The sequence below is a fragment of the Mustela erminea genome, chromosome 16 (assembly GCF_009829155.1).
Source record: "Mustela erminea isolate mMusErm1 chromosome 16, mMusErm1.Pri, whole genome shotgun sequence".
Taxonomy (NCBI): domain Eukaryota; kingdom Metazoa; phylum Chordata; class Mammalia; order Carnivora; family Mustelidae; genus Mustela; species Mustela erminea.
In genome coordinates this window covers 40,830,609-40,844,924 of record NC_045629.1, presented here as the reverse complement: position 1 = coordinate 40,844,924, position 14,316 = coordinate 40,830,609, and the positions used below count along the sequence as shown (strand labels likewise).

Sequence of the window (14,316 nt, the reverse complement as noted above, 5' to 3'; positions counted from 1 at the left end):
GTGATGTTAGGATCAACCAAGCCTCAGTTTCCAGGTTTCTACTCAGTTTTAAATGGAATAAAGTTTTTACCTTAGTCAATAAGACGTTAGTGCCTCTTAAAAATAAGAGCTCAGCTGAAATCATACAAATGTGATACAACTCACACTAAAAAGTAATCCTCTTTCAACTGCAAAACATGCATAAAATAAATACTTGTCCCCATCAAAGTCTCTTAACACTTATCTAGAAAAGGAGAGCGGTGGCCATCAAATGACAGGAAAACATAACACTCACTTGCCACACAGATCTTTATTTTTCCATTCTTTATTTTGTTTTTAAATCGAAGAAGAAACAGCACACCTAGAGTCTAAACAAGCTAAAGGTAGAGTATAGCAGTTAAATTGGGATCTTTACAAGTAAATTATTTTTCTTCCTTTGTTTAATGTGCTGGCAAAAAGAAGAGACACAGTATGGTGTCCTAAGTAGGGTATAATCTGACTCTGTGTGCAGAGCCTTGGGGGGCAAGTCATGTGAGGCTCTAAATGAGCTGCTCACCGACTCTACACTTGAGCAATTCCAAAGAGGTTAGGGCCACGTTGATTAAAACATTTGTAAGAACAAATTAATATTCGAAGAGGAACCAGCTGTAGATTTCTGCTTATCTTCCAGTTCTAAAAGGTAAAGATTAAAAATAAAATTAAAGCAGTACTCAATAAATATTTTTGAATAAAATAAACATTAACTTTCTCTGAGATTTCATATCATTAACTTCTAAAGGGCACACTATTCTATTTATGCTTGATTTGCTCTTTTCCCACACACAAATAAACTAACTAGCTAAGAAAGGCATCTTCAAAACTAAACAAAGGGGTGCCTGGGTGCTTCAGTCAGTGGAGTATCCGACTCTTGGTTTCAGTTCAGGTCATAATCTCCGGGTCCTGAGGTCTAGCTCCATGCCGGGCTCAGTGAAGAGTCTGCTTGAGATTCCCTCTCTTCCTTCCCTCTGTCCCTCCTCCCATTCTCTCCCTCTCCAAAATAATTAAATCTTTTTTAAAAATTTAACAAAATTCAAATGATAAAGGTTTATCTATGCTTTTACCCAAGTATATTATTACTCAGTCTAACCATAATGAGTTTCAGATGAAAGTAAAAAATGATACAGAATCCACACAAACCTGACTTCTGCCCTATAGGGATGTTAAATTGATCAATCAGCAGACATTTATTTAACTCCCCAACGGATATCTTGGTTTGGTTGTCCACCATCCATTTGCCCATGGAAATTAATCGTAATATTCTTTGCTCACTATGCATAAAATGTTCATTAAGATTGGCTAGATTTCAGACCATTTGCCCAATGCGTGACTTAAATTTCTGTACTTCAAATGTTTTTCATTCTCAATGCACAAAATAGGCAATCAAAAACCTTGTTAGCCATCTCAGCATACATGTCTTCACCACTAATGCTGGAAATAATGGCAACTTCAAAAGCTTACCATCTGTATGCTTTATAAACAACCTCAGAAGTTAACATAGCTCTCAGTCAAAGAATCCAAAACAGTCACACAACTAATAGTGTAACTCGTTGACAGTGCCACTTGCTTTTATCGTGAACCCATTGGGCTGTCATCATCACAATCCACAGTGAGAGATTTCATTACTGTTTTGTTCACTCTTCCACAAAAGAACAGTGAGGGCCCATTTAAAGGCTCAAATACCTAAGCACAGTTATAAATCCACCCTTGAGAGAGTAATAGCCTTCCAACCTTGGTGGTAAATCAGTGGGGAAGTCAAAGTCGTATGTGATATCACCTTTTCATCCCTCCAACCATGACTATGAAGTGCTCAGAGGATACATGGCACTTTCTAATGATAAAATATCTGGGATTAAGGTGGAAAATGGTACAGACTCTCAACAAATCTGACTTTATTCCCAAAAGGAAGTTTAGCTGATCAATCAGCAAATATTTACTGAAATCTTGATTCAGTATCTTATTTTTGCTTATCCAGCATCTATTCCCCATTCTGCTGGCACAAAAGACTGTCTTTTCCTTTTGGGAACCGCCCCTTCACTGATTTCGGTGTTTATTTTATGGAAGAGAGAAGATAACTGATCCCACCCCCTGGCTCAAGACTTAGTCATGTAACTCAAGCCTGGCACATAATCCAAGAGAGTCCAATAAAGTCAAAGAACATCAGCCCTAGGGCTTTCCCTGGATCTACTAAGAGAAAGAAGCTCTCCCTCTATTGCCAGAGGGCACAGTGTAGGGTACAATGAGTGCAAAACCAGGACAAAGGAAAGCAGAGACAATACACATAGAAGGACAGATTCCTGATAATAAATTTGAGTTACCTGACCCAGCATGACTAAATATTCAGACAGACCCATTCCTAGGCCTTGTTTATTACTCATTATTAGTTAGTTAGTTGGTTAGTTAGTTAACTAGTGCATAAGTTGGGTTTCTTTAACTTGCAACCAAAAATTCTGACAAATTATAAGCAACCTAAAATCTGAACCACATTAAGCAAAGTTCCAAGAATACAAAGATATAAATAACAAATAATCTCTGCCTCAAAGAATCTTTTCAGTATCTAGTTGGGAATCTAATATGTAAACACAAAAAATAACTAGAAACATATGGTTCAACACCATGATAGGTTCTATATTAATTCAGAGAAGGGAGACACCACCATAGGCTGCACATTAAGCAAGATTTTGCAGTGTAAGAAAATAGTGAGCTGGGTTTTGAAGGATGACTAGGTTGTGCCTACCTGGAAAGGACATGAAAGGACACTGAAAAAGAGTGAGAAATGAGAGCATAAGTTCAAGAATGTGCATATTGTATTGGGGAAACAATATAGTATAAACAATAAATAGACCATAAAATATTGAAGCATGGACTATCAACAATAAATGAATACATTAGTCTAGAAGTAAGAAGAATTCATAAAGTTTTCCAATGATACTCACATTATATACAGTATTTTAAATCTATATGAGATCATAGTGATCCACTGGATTGTAATGGCTAAGTGTTGAAATTGTACTCAAAAGCTAAATATGTTTTTTCTGCTTTGCATATGGGTCCAACCAGCTACCCCTGCTTACTACTGTAGCACATTTCATCTAGAACTAAGGGCTGCCAAAATAAATCACACTAAAACACTTCACTTAGTGGCTATTGAAGAAACTAGAACAAAAAGACTACAGACATGAACCAAGAGGAGTTTACAGAAAGAAAGACAAACATAAACCAAGGAAACAAGTGGAGCCATACAGTTAATCTGATTTGCTTTGTCCAGTTTCTCCATGAGGTAAGAAGTTTACAACAGAAACGATTAAAGACATTTTCCATTTCCACTGTGGTTTCAGCCATTTCCCCTTGTGTCATTAAGAAACTGTATGGGCCAAGATGGGATTGGGAGGGAGACAAACCATAAGTGACTCTTAATCTCACAAAACAAACTGGGGTTTGGGAGAAGGGGGTGGGATTATGGACATTGGGGAGGGTATGTGCTTTGGTGAGTGCTGTGAAGTGTGTAAACCTGGTGATTCACAGACCTGTACCCCTGGGGATAAAAATATATGTTTATAAAAAATAAAAAATTAAAAAAAAAAAAAGGGAGTTAGGGGAAATTGGAAGGGGAGGTGAACCATGAGAGACTATGGACTCTGAAAAACAATCTGAGGGGTTTGAAGTGGCGGGGGGGGGGGTGGAGGTTGGGGGAACCAGGTGGTGGGTATTAGAGAGGGCACAGATTGCATGGAGCACTGGGTGTGGTGCAAAAACAATGAATACTGTTATGCTGAAAATAAATAAAAAATAAATTAAAAATAAATAAATAAATAAATAAAAGAGACTGTATGGGCAGAGTTTGGATTGGCTCTTGTTGCAAGCAGAAATGCAAAGGTTCTGTATCCCTCCTTCCCCTTCTTGGGGTATCAAAGTTTAGTTAATTAGAATAAAATGTTTTGTTTCATTTTTTAGAAGTTTATTTTATCAAGGACCATTATCAGTTTTATACTGAATATGAAACTTTGCTTGTAATTATTGTATAACTTAATAATTACTATTTCTGATATCTCTCAGTACTGTGAATTGTTTGAAATTTTACTAAGAAAAATGAACTCAACATAATTCCTTGGGAACATACTTTTCCATCTAGAATCACTGGACACAGTAATGTTTTCATTAAAAAAAAAAGAAAGTCTCCAATGCCTGACGTGCTCCATTTAAATATCCATTTAAATTTCTATGCCCATTTGTGGTTTCATCACAATGGTTTAGACCAGTATGACACTCTATTTGACATGAGCACGTTACAAAAGAATAATGACACAACCTCTTATAGAGGACCTCTCTTCACAGGCCTCAATTAACATAACTTCAAGATTCTGTGGAAGATAATTACTGCTTTGGTCGTTGTTTACAGAGAGAAACTGAAATATCTGAAATCTCCTTTCTGTCAAGCTGAAGGTAGAAAAGGAAAAGGAATTGTCTATGATTAGACATGCTTTTATTCTGAAGTATCTTTATAGCAAAAAGCTTTAAGATGTGAAAATATACTAATTTTTCACCCTTTACTAAGTATAGCGAAATGCGTTATTTCCTAAAGCAAATGAATATATGATTACATCCTCTCCCTATTTTAGGAAAAAGCAGTTTTATATTTTAAGTTTAAAAACATACATTTACTAAGTTTTGTATTTTTTGAATGGCGGAATTGAGTTTTTTAAAAAATTCAACACATGCTTTATCAGTGACAATTACTGTCATGTTTTAAACTGAGAAATAAAAAATTGTCAAAATATATATTAATATCACAGTATAAAGCAAAGCTTTGAATAAGGTTTCAGTATTACATGAACCAGAAAGCATAAGAAAAAAGAGTAAGATGGTTTCCTGTTCTCTTCAGAAAAGTACCATAGTAGGCAGAGTAATATCTGAACCCCCCTTGCAAAGAGGTTCATGTCCTAATGCCTGGAATCTGTGAATATGTATGTTAACCTTACATCGCAGAAGGAACTTTACAGATATGATTAATGCAAGGACCTCGAGAGATACATATTTATTCTGTATTATCTAGGTGGGCCCAATTTCATGACACAGATTGTTAAAAGTGGAAGAGGGAGACAGAAGAGAAGATCCAAGTGATGTGATGTGAGAAGGACAGTCCTGCCAATGTTGGCTTTGAGCCAAGGAATGTCAGTGACCTCCAAAAGCTGGAAAGAACAAGAAAATGGATCCTCCCCTAGAGTCTCCAGAAAGCAATGCATCCCTACTGACACCTTGTTTTTAGCTCAGTGAGACTCGTGCTGGACTTCGGACCTTCTACTGAACTGTGACATCATAAATTTCTGTCAGGAAACCAAGTTTATGGCAATTTGTTACAGCAGCAATGGGAAACTAATACCGGTCTCATAATCCAAATTAGCAGGACCATGAAAAGCATAACTATGACAGCCCCTCAGACACTCTGAAGCTAGGAGAGGCTTTGGTCTAATCCCTTCATTACCCAGATAAGGAAATTAGTCCAGATATAATGAGAAGAAAGGTGGTTTAGCTTAAGCTTCAGAATTCAAGCCAGAGAGAGAACTAATGAAGTTCACAAAACTCTTACTCAGTGTTAGTCAGAGTATTCCTCCTAGCTTCTTTCACCAGGGTAGGATTTGGGTTATGGTTTAATAACAATATGCAGAATTCTCGGAAAGAATAAACAGTTGTTGGAAATTGCACACATTTTCAGATAACGCACAGAAGTACACTGCTTTGCTGTTCTATCTGCAACTGGCTAAATATACTCAAGTGAACCGCACTACACTTGAAACTCAGTATATCTGTGATAAAACTTGGGGTCTTGCCTCCCAGATCAGCTCCCTCAGAAGTTTCCTGGTTTTTCTCCTTCACACCCTTCTGCAGTTTCCCTTATCCAATCAATCAAGCTCCATCATCCATCCTCCTCCCATGGAGGCTCTTTCCTTGCATTTTCTAATGATACACCTTACATCCACACTAGGCAACCACTAATTGGTCTCTTTTCTTCATCTTCCCTTCCTTTCAACCTCCAATTAATCCTGAAAGGACTGCCAAATGATTCCTTCTAAAATACATCTTTCTTTATATCATTGACTTGTCCACATTTAGTAGGACTCCATTTCCAAATGGGATCAAGTTCAAACTCCTTATTCTATCCTTTGACAGGTTTATAGAATTTGACCTCATTTTTATAATAATGTCTCCGCCCATCCCATGAACTTATTTAACTGATTCACTGCCCTATGAACAAGATCCATTCTCCTTCATATCATTCTCTTCTAAAATATCGCCTCTGCCTCCTTCTCCATGTATCTGAATTTTACCTATGTCAAGGCCTTGTAAAGTCGCAGCATCTTTCTGGGTACCTTCCAGGCCAGACAACTTACAGTGATCTCGTCTCCCACTTTGAAACACTAAAGCTCTTACCACACAGTTAACATTTAGTTTGTATTGCTAGTGTCATTTTCATCTTTAGAGTTTAAGCTCTTAGATTTTAAACCATTTGGGACCAACTAGTTCCCCTACTTATCTGCCCTGTACTTGGAACCGGAGTTTCCTGTTTAAAGCAGGACTTCAAATATTTACAGAGTGACTGAAAATAATTTTTAAAAATCTAAGAATGAAAACTCTCCACACCAGCAGTGAGAAAAGCCAGCGATGAGCACTAAAGTTAACTGCTCCATTTAAGAAGGGGAGCCATACATTCAGATTTGCCCAGGACAGTCCTGATTTCTTGCTGGTTTTCCAGCTTATTAATAATGTTCACTTTTACTCGCAAAAACATCTTGGCTGAAGTAATACATGACATGGTCATTCTGCCTGTAGGGCACTTTGGACTGTGGTAAGAGCAGAAACCAGGAAGAAATCCCTGCTTATGTTCCAGCCACCCATCCAGCTAAGCAGCATTCTCTCCTCTACAGAGTGACCCTGCTCTCCAACACCATGTCTGCGTAATCAGTGTCTTTTGAATTTCACGTGAGAGGTTCAAACATTTTGGGGACACACAGGTCCAGATAAAGGTGTGGAAGTTGAATGCAATTAGAGACTCTTTAGAAGAAAAAATAATCATAGATATTGAATACAACTGTGACTCTACCCAGCAGTTTAAGAACAAAAGGGAGAGTTTTCTAAAAAGAAAATAAAATTCAATGAGTTCCCATAGGAGTAGAAGTAATCAAGATGCAGTGTGTGAGTTCATTTATACTATAACTGTTTTGGCTATTTTCTGAATAAAATAATAAAGAACATTCATACCATTTCAATTTTTCTGAACAATAAATACATATTACTTTCACGACTGTTTAGAATTAGAAATGTGATGCCTTCTGATCCTCTTAGTGCCTAATGTACATTAAATTGACTAACCACTGCATAAATGTTTTAAAACCTACATTCATTTTCACAGTTGGCTGGCTGAAATGATCAGTTTCATAAATGAATGTCAGTGGTATCTAAACAGTAATAACTTTTTACTGCAAAGTAAGATTTTGCTCTATAAGTAATGAGTAAAATTATTAAATGTAATCTTATGTTTCATTACTGGCAGCTTGTCATAAAAAAGGAATTAAGGTCGCAAATTTTCATTTATTTTCATAGAGTAGATCAGCATTTTCACTCATTTGTAGTGAAACCTACTCAATCTAATCTCTTTTGAGGGTAGTTTTAATTACATTACATCATTCAACACAGGGTTGAGAGTTCATGTTCCAAATGGTTCCCTCCCTAAACTCTTCAACTTTAAAGGTATCTGGGGAAATGTTAAGTTCAACCAATGTAACTATACAAAATGAAAACTATCAAATGCATATCTTGGGCCCAGGATCATTCTTAAGTGTTTGGAAAAGATTTTATGAGACTATTTAGGTTACCTCTGAGTTACTAGTTCAAATATGGCCCAAGCTGATACTAACTAAAAGGATTAGCTTTTGTTGATATTTTAAAGATTTATATCATTAGCAGTTAATACTTAAATATCTACTACACTGAAACTATTGATAATTCTATCATTGCTGAGGACTTGTATAACTCAGATGGCAAGAGCTGTAACATTTGGAAAAACACAATAGCATCTGGATGAATTATGGTAAAGGTTAATATTTGATATTGAGCAAAACTTTTTATCAGCTACTTTTCAGTCCTCATCTCACTACTTCGTAAGTACCACATAATTTCACATTCATCTGAATACAAGCAATTACAATTCGATATTTGGTTGTTCCTAGTTGTTTTATGTCAAGAATAAAGACCCATTTGTCATCAAGTGTCTCCCCTCTTCAACTGTGCCTTCAGATGGCAAACTCCGGCAGAGACAGAACATTCTGTAAAGCACAACAAAGCAACCAGACGTTGGCATTATCAAATGGGCTCTCTCTTCATGATAAAGTATTTACTCTAAAGGTCAGCATTCTCTAAATTTCATTCCTGAAAAGATAATTAAGATATTAAATTTTTTAATAGAAAGGAAGGCTTCTAGGCAAACTAGTTTTTGTATAATCTCTTCCTACTTAAGTGGAAAAGCAACACAAAATCCTAAAGACATATAAAAGCAACTGTTTACCAACATGGTTAATCTGATTATCATCCCATGTATTTTGTGCACATTTTCATTCTAGAAACAGGGAACTAAACAACTCCATTAAAATAAGATGCTTTAACTGTCAAGTACCAGGTAATGTATACCTCAATCTAAATTTTCGTTATCCAATTTTTAAATATCCTTAAATTTATTTGGCATAATTTATAAATTCATAGTATACAATTATTCTAATTCCATTGTTACATACTTTTTTCACTGTCACAAACTTACTAAATGTTACTTAATTTTTTCAATTATTTTAATAAAGTTAAGATCAGTGGCTATTTCAAAGCAAAATAATTTTCCTTTTCAAATTTTTTCTTCTCACAGTTTCTTGTCTTTCCAATGTCTTTTGCCTATCAACTTATCTAGGCATATAATTCTAGATTTTGAGTTATTTTTTCTTAGTGCTTGAGGATATTATACCATTTTTTCCTGCCATCTGCTTTCAGTCCATTGTCATTTCTTTGTAGGTGATCTATTATATTAAAAATTTATCTTTAGCTCTTAATAGCCCTCTTTGGCATAATGCAGTTTTACCAAAATGGGTCCAGGGATGGATTTGTTCTTTTTATTCTCCTTAGCACCCAATGTGCTATTTCAATGGGAGGAATCATGTCTTTCTTCAATAACTGAATATTTTCTGCCATTTGAAAGTGTTCACACACACTTTCTCAGGTCTCTGACTTGTTTTTTTAACCATTATGTTTTTAACCCATGCTATATTTTTATGCCATTCTGTTATGTTTATAATGCACTCAGACATACTTAATTGATAAAAAGGTATTCTTATCCCTCTTTTAATTTTTTTAAGGATTTTATTTACTTATTTGTGAGAGAGAGAGAATATGGCTTGGAGGGAGCAGCAGAGAGAGAAGCAGGCTCCCCACTGAGCAGGGAGCCTGATGTGGGGCTTGATTCCAGGACCCTGAGATCCTGACCTTGAGCCAAAAGCAGAGGCAGATGCTTAACAAACTGAGCCACCCAGGTGCCCTTTGCTTTTAATTTTTAAAATGAAATTATGTAGATGCCAAATCTTGTTATTCTCCTATCCTTTCTTCCATCCTTATTGTCTCTTCAGTAATAACCAGTGTTAACACGCATGAGTGCATATGTGTGTGCATCTGTATAAAACCCCATAGGAAAAGTCTTCCCTTCATCTGGCCTGAATGCCAGTCATGCTAGGTTCCACTCCATAAGTCAACAGAGGGAAAGCCTCATCTCTCTTCCACCTGACAGTCTTTCAAATATAGGAAGGCAGCTGTTGTGGATAATTATATAACCATCAATCAATGAATTTATTTGCACTTTCTTTTATGGTTCAAAATAAAAAAGTGTGTATGCTATAGAAGTACAACAAAGAGAGACCTGAAGGGGCTATCAGGAGGCATTAACTCAAGTCCTAACCTCAAGGATTTGAAACTTATGATGAACAAACTACTTATCTTATTTAGTTGCTTCACCTCTAAATGGAGGCAACGAAAACCAAGTAATCAAGTTAATACAAACATTGGGACCTCACGTTACTCAAATATCACCTCCTCAGGAAAGTTTCCCCTAAGCCTCCTGCTATAAGATGAATGTTGGTGTCCTTCCAAAATTCATGTCTTAGTCCTCATGACTAATGTCGTGATTTTAGAAGAGGGGCCTTTGAGGGGTGATTAGATCAGGAAGACAGCCATTATGATGGAGTCGTAGAAGAGACCTCCTAGCATCTTCCAACATGTGAGAATACAACAAGAAATGTGTGAACCAAAAGAAGGCCCTCAACCAACCATGCTGGCACCTTGATCTCCAACTTTTAGCCTCCAGAACTGGAAGATATAAATTTCTTTCATTTATAAGCCACTCAGTCTTTCATTTCATTATAGCGGCCTGAACAGACAGGGACACCTCCTAAGTAGGTGCTTGCTTTGTCTGTGATGCCACAGTAGGAGTATATAACACCTCATTATAATCCTTATCACATGTTTTTTAATAAATAGTCCATGATTTCCTCAATGGCATGGACTGTCCTATTCATCTTTGGATGCTTAGACGCTAGCACAGTACCTTGCACAGAGTAAGCACCCATGAAGGAAAAAAATACATACAAATCATACTCTAAGTGGGAAAGTACCACCACTATCCATTTTCTAGTTATTTAAGAACTTTCAAATCTGTTCTTTTTAGCTTACTCAGTCCCTTAAGGTGATGGGAAAGATGCGGCTTATCATGTGGTAACCAATTCTAGTCCTATTAATTCCTTAAAGTAGGCAGCACATAATCAAAACACTAAACCCTTCCTGAATTAGCACAAAACACAGACTAATTTTAAGTTTCATCTTCTATTAGCTCTGTCCACAGCCTACAAATTATGTATTTCCTCATCCTCAAAATCTTTCCTCAAGTCTTCCTCACCCTTGAGGAAACATTCTATTACTCTCCTACCTCTCTATGCATTTCATGGAGATTAGTCAAGACTTGTAGACTTTATTTCTGTGTTCTCATTTGGTTTCTGACCAATGGAACCTGCTTCCCATTTAATGACATTTAATGACACAAAGAATACCATCTTCCTCTCCCAATTTTCTAGCCCAGTTTTTCTCCTCAGTTCTGAATCTCTCAGCTTGGCACCTTTAACCAACTCATGCTTGAGCCTACAGCAGAATAAGGGAACAGCCAAATTATCTCACCCAGAGAATACTGTGGTAGGAAAGGACAAGCAGTACAAAGGTATTCTAAGATCAGAACTAAAAAGGACAGGGCACAGAAGAGATAAGCAAAGGTCAATGGGAAGTGGGTCACTGAGCAGACACCATCAGGAAGACAGGACCACGTGTGAGGTCTTGACAGGATGACCATAAACTTCAGAGGATGCCCATCTGGGACACTACTCAACAGCTCCAAAAATTGGATAATACAGGAAGAAAAGGAGGAGAAGGAAATCCTGAATGATCAAGATTATATCTTAAATAACCCAAAACATCATAAAATTACCACATAAACTTGGAATTAACTAAAATAAGTTTTCCAGTAGAATGAGGGCCCAAATAAGATAAGTTCCACACATTTTCTAATGTGAGAAAATCCTGTTTCTCACATATTTGTGTTTTATAGCTAGAAAATCTGTGCTTGCACTACCTGATTTTGGTCCTCACCGATTCCCTGACTATATTTTCTCATTCTCCTTTTCTGACTCCTGCTTTTGTTCATCCCTCTGATATAATCATCCTCAAGGGTTCTGTCCTTCTGACCTTCTCACCTCACCAGGTAAGTCTCCTTGAGCAATGTTCATTCCCCTGGCTTTGGGTATCTCCTATAAACAATTCTTAAATTCCCATCGCTAGCTCCAACCTCTCTTTGTCAAAAAATTTAAAAACTTCATCTTACTACTCCGTTGTTTCAACAACAGTAAGTAGGTCTTATGGGCTGAAACATGCCCTCCATAAATTCAAATGTTGAAATCTTAACCCTCTGTACCTGCAAATGTGACTATATTAGGAAGTAGGGTCCTTAAAATGGTAATTATGTTAAAATGAGGTCATTATGGTGGGCCATAATTCAATGCGACCATGTGCTTATAAGAAGAGGAAATTTGGACATGGAAGGGTACAAAGGGAAGATTGTGTGAACACACAGAGATGGCGGCCATCTATGAGACAAGGAGAGAAGTCACAAAAGAAACCAAGCCTTCTGACACCTTGGTGTCATATTTCTAGCCTCCAGAAACGTGAGAAAATAAATTTCTGTTGTTTAAATCTCTCAGACTGTGGCCCTTTGTGACAGCAGCTGTAACAAACTGTAACAAACCAATATAGTACCTTTCAAAATTAAGTTCAAACACAAGCGCCATCCTCATCTCACACCTACTTCTCTCTCTAACGTCATCTCCCATCTCTGCGAGTTTCCTGCACTCACTGTGTAATTTACTTGCACAATGTTACCTTTGCACAGGCAGTTCCCTTACCAAAAATGCCTGTCTACTGGTTCTTTATTCTAATACTTCCCTATCACTCAAAGCACATTTACAAGCAATGCTTATTAAAATAATGTTAACATGTATTATGCGTTCAAGTACCAAGGACAATCACTGTTTTAGGCCCCAGGGATAGACAGAGAATGTTCCCAGCTAAATGAGATTACTTCTTCTCGGAGCACACTGTGCATTCCTCCATCACTGTACTTACTCAAGAATGTAATAATTCTTTCTTGTCTGAAGGCCTTAATTTTTTATATCTATCCTGCTGGTATCTAATATGCACTAGTGTGCATGTACTGTGCTAAGCACCATCTGTACAGAACCTCATGTATCATTCATCTCAGCCCTGTGAGATATGCACTATTCTTATTATTGCAATTTTACAATGGAAGTTTAGCCTCAAAGAGGAAATTAAGATGACCCAGGTGGTTAAGTGGCAGGGCTGATCATCAAGCCTAATTTGTCAGATTCCAATCACCTTCTTGTATTGCTTTCCTTAGAATGTATAAGTTCCTGAGAGGCTGGAGCTCTATATTCCTAGCCCTTGGTAAAGTACCTGACACACAGTAGTAAAAAAAATTCATGAGTTTGAGTAGATAAATAGATGAGGAGAGAATAAGGCTCTTTAACATAAATGCCTTAAATTCATTTGAAGCAAACGAGATATAACTGGGTTGAAAAGCATAGGAAAAATGGTCTAACATGTCTGGTTAAGAGAAAGGAATAATGGGTTCCCTCCACAGAAACCCTACTCAGCAGCTTTGTGAACTGAGCCAAAGTACTTTGCTCCTCTGCAACTTGGATTTAATTAACACTGGTGTCATGAGATTACTCTGTACGTTAATTGAGGTATACCATGCTTAATATGATATGAGGTACAGTACCAAATAAATGTTGGGGGCAGTTTCTATCATTAGGTGTGACTTCTCTACTTGAAATGAGACTAGCAGCTCATCAGATGATTTTAAGGAAAAAAAAAATCTATTACAGAAAGAACATTTTCCCCAAGAAAGACTGAAAGATGTTCATTGGGGGAAAAAAAGAAAAATGGCAACTTCTGCAAGGTGTTCATGTCATGACCAGTGAAAAGCAGAGTTTTTGGACAACTTTTACCAAGTAATATGGCATACATTATACTCATTAAATGTCTCTTGAATGTAACTATCAATTCCAGATGGTAATGTGAACAATTCACAGATAGGTTACATAAGCAATAAGGACTACAGATTTACTCCCATCTTGAGAACCAACTTACATTTTTATTTTCAATTTTCCACTGATGAGTTCTCTCTTCTCTTGGTATTTCATGTCCAGCTGGTTTTCACTTTCAAATTTCTCTTCAGCCATTATTTTACCTTGACATTAGCCCTCACTGGCAGCAGTTCTGCCAGGTTTTTCTCTAAGTTACATTAGATATATTAATAACCTAATAGAACAGAAGAACTGGATTTTCAAATCCAGATCTTGTGATTCATCAGCCATTCTCAGAAATAAAATATGTACCAAGCTCTGTGCTTAGCTCTCTATAGTCTCACTCCTGTTCAACAGAGTACTGAAAATCCTGGCCAGCACAGTCAGGCTATAAAATGAAATAAAAGGTGCCCTAATAGAAAAGAAAGCAGGATAACTGTCCTTGTTTGCAGATGCTATGATATTATGTAGAGGAAATCCTAAAGACTCCTCCAAAAACCTGCTAACACTAATTAATAAATTCAGTAAGTCAACATACAAAAAAAAAGTCGTGTTTCTGTACACCAACAAT

At 36.8% G+C, this 14,316-nt stretch overlaps 1 protein-coding gene across 1 annotated transcript in view; it reads right to left on the bottom strand.

The window, feature by feature from the left end:
• Positions 1 to 264: 264 nt before the first annotated feature.
• LRRC69 (leucine rich repeat containing 69) overlaps positions 265 to 14,316 on the bottom strand; it is a 119,194-nt gene continuing 105,142 nt past the window's right edge. Inside the window, exon 8 of the mRNA XM_032316450.1 lies at positions 265 to 651. Coding sequence (XP_032172341.1) covers positions 541 to 651 — 111 coding nt within the window. The 3' untranslated portion in view covers positions 265 to 540. The remainder of the gene's footprint in view (positions 652 to 14,316) is intronic.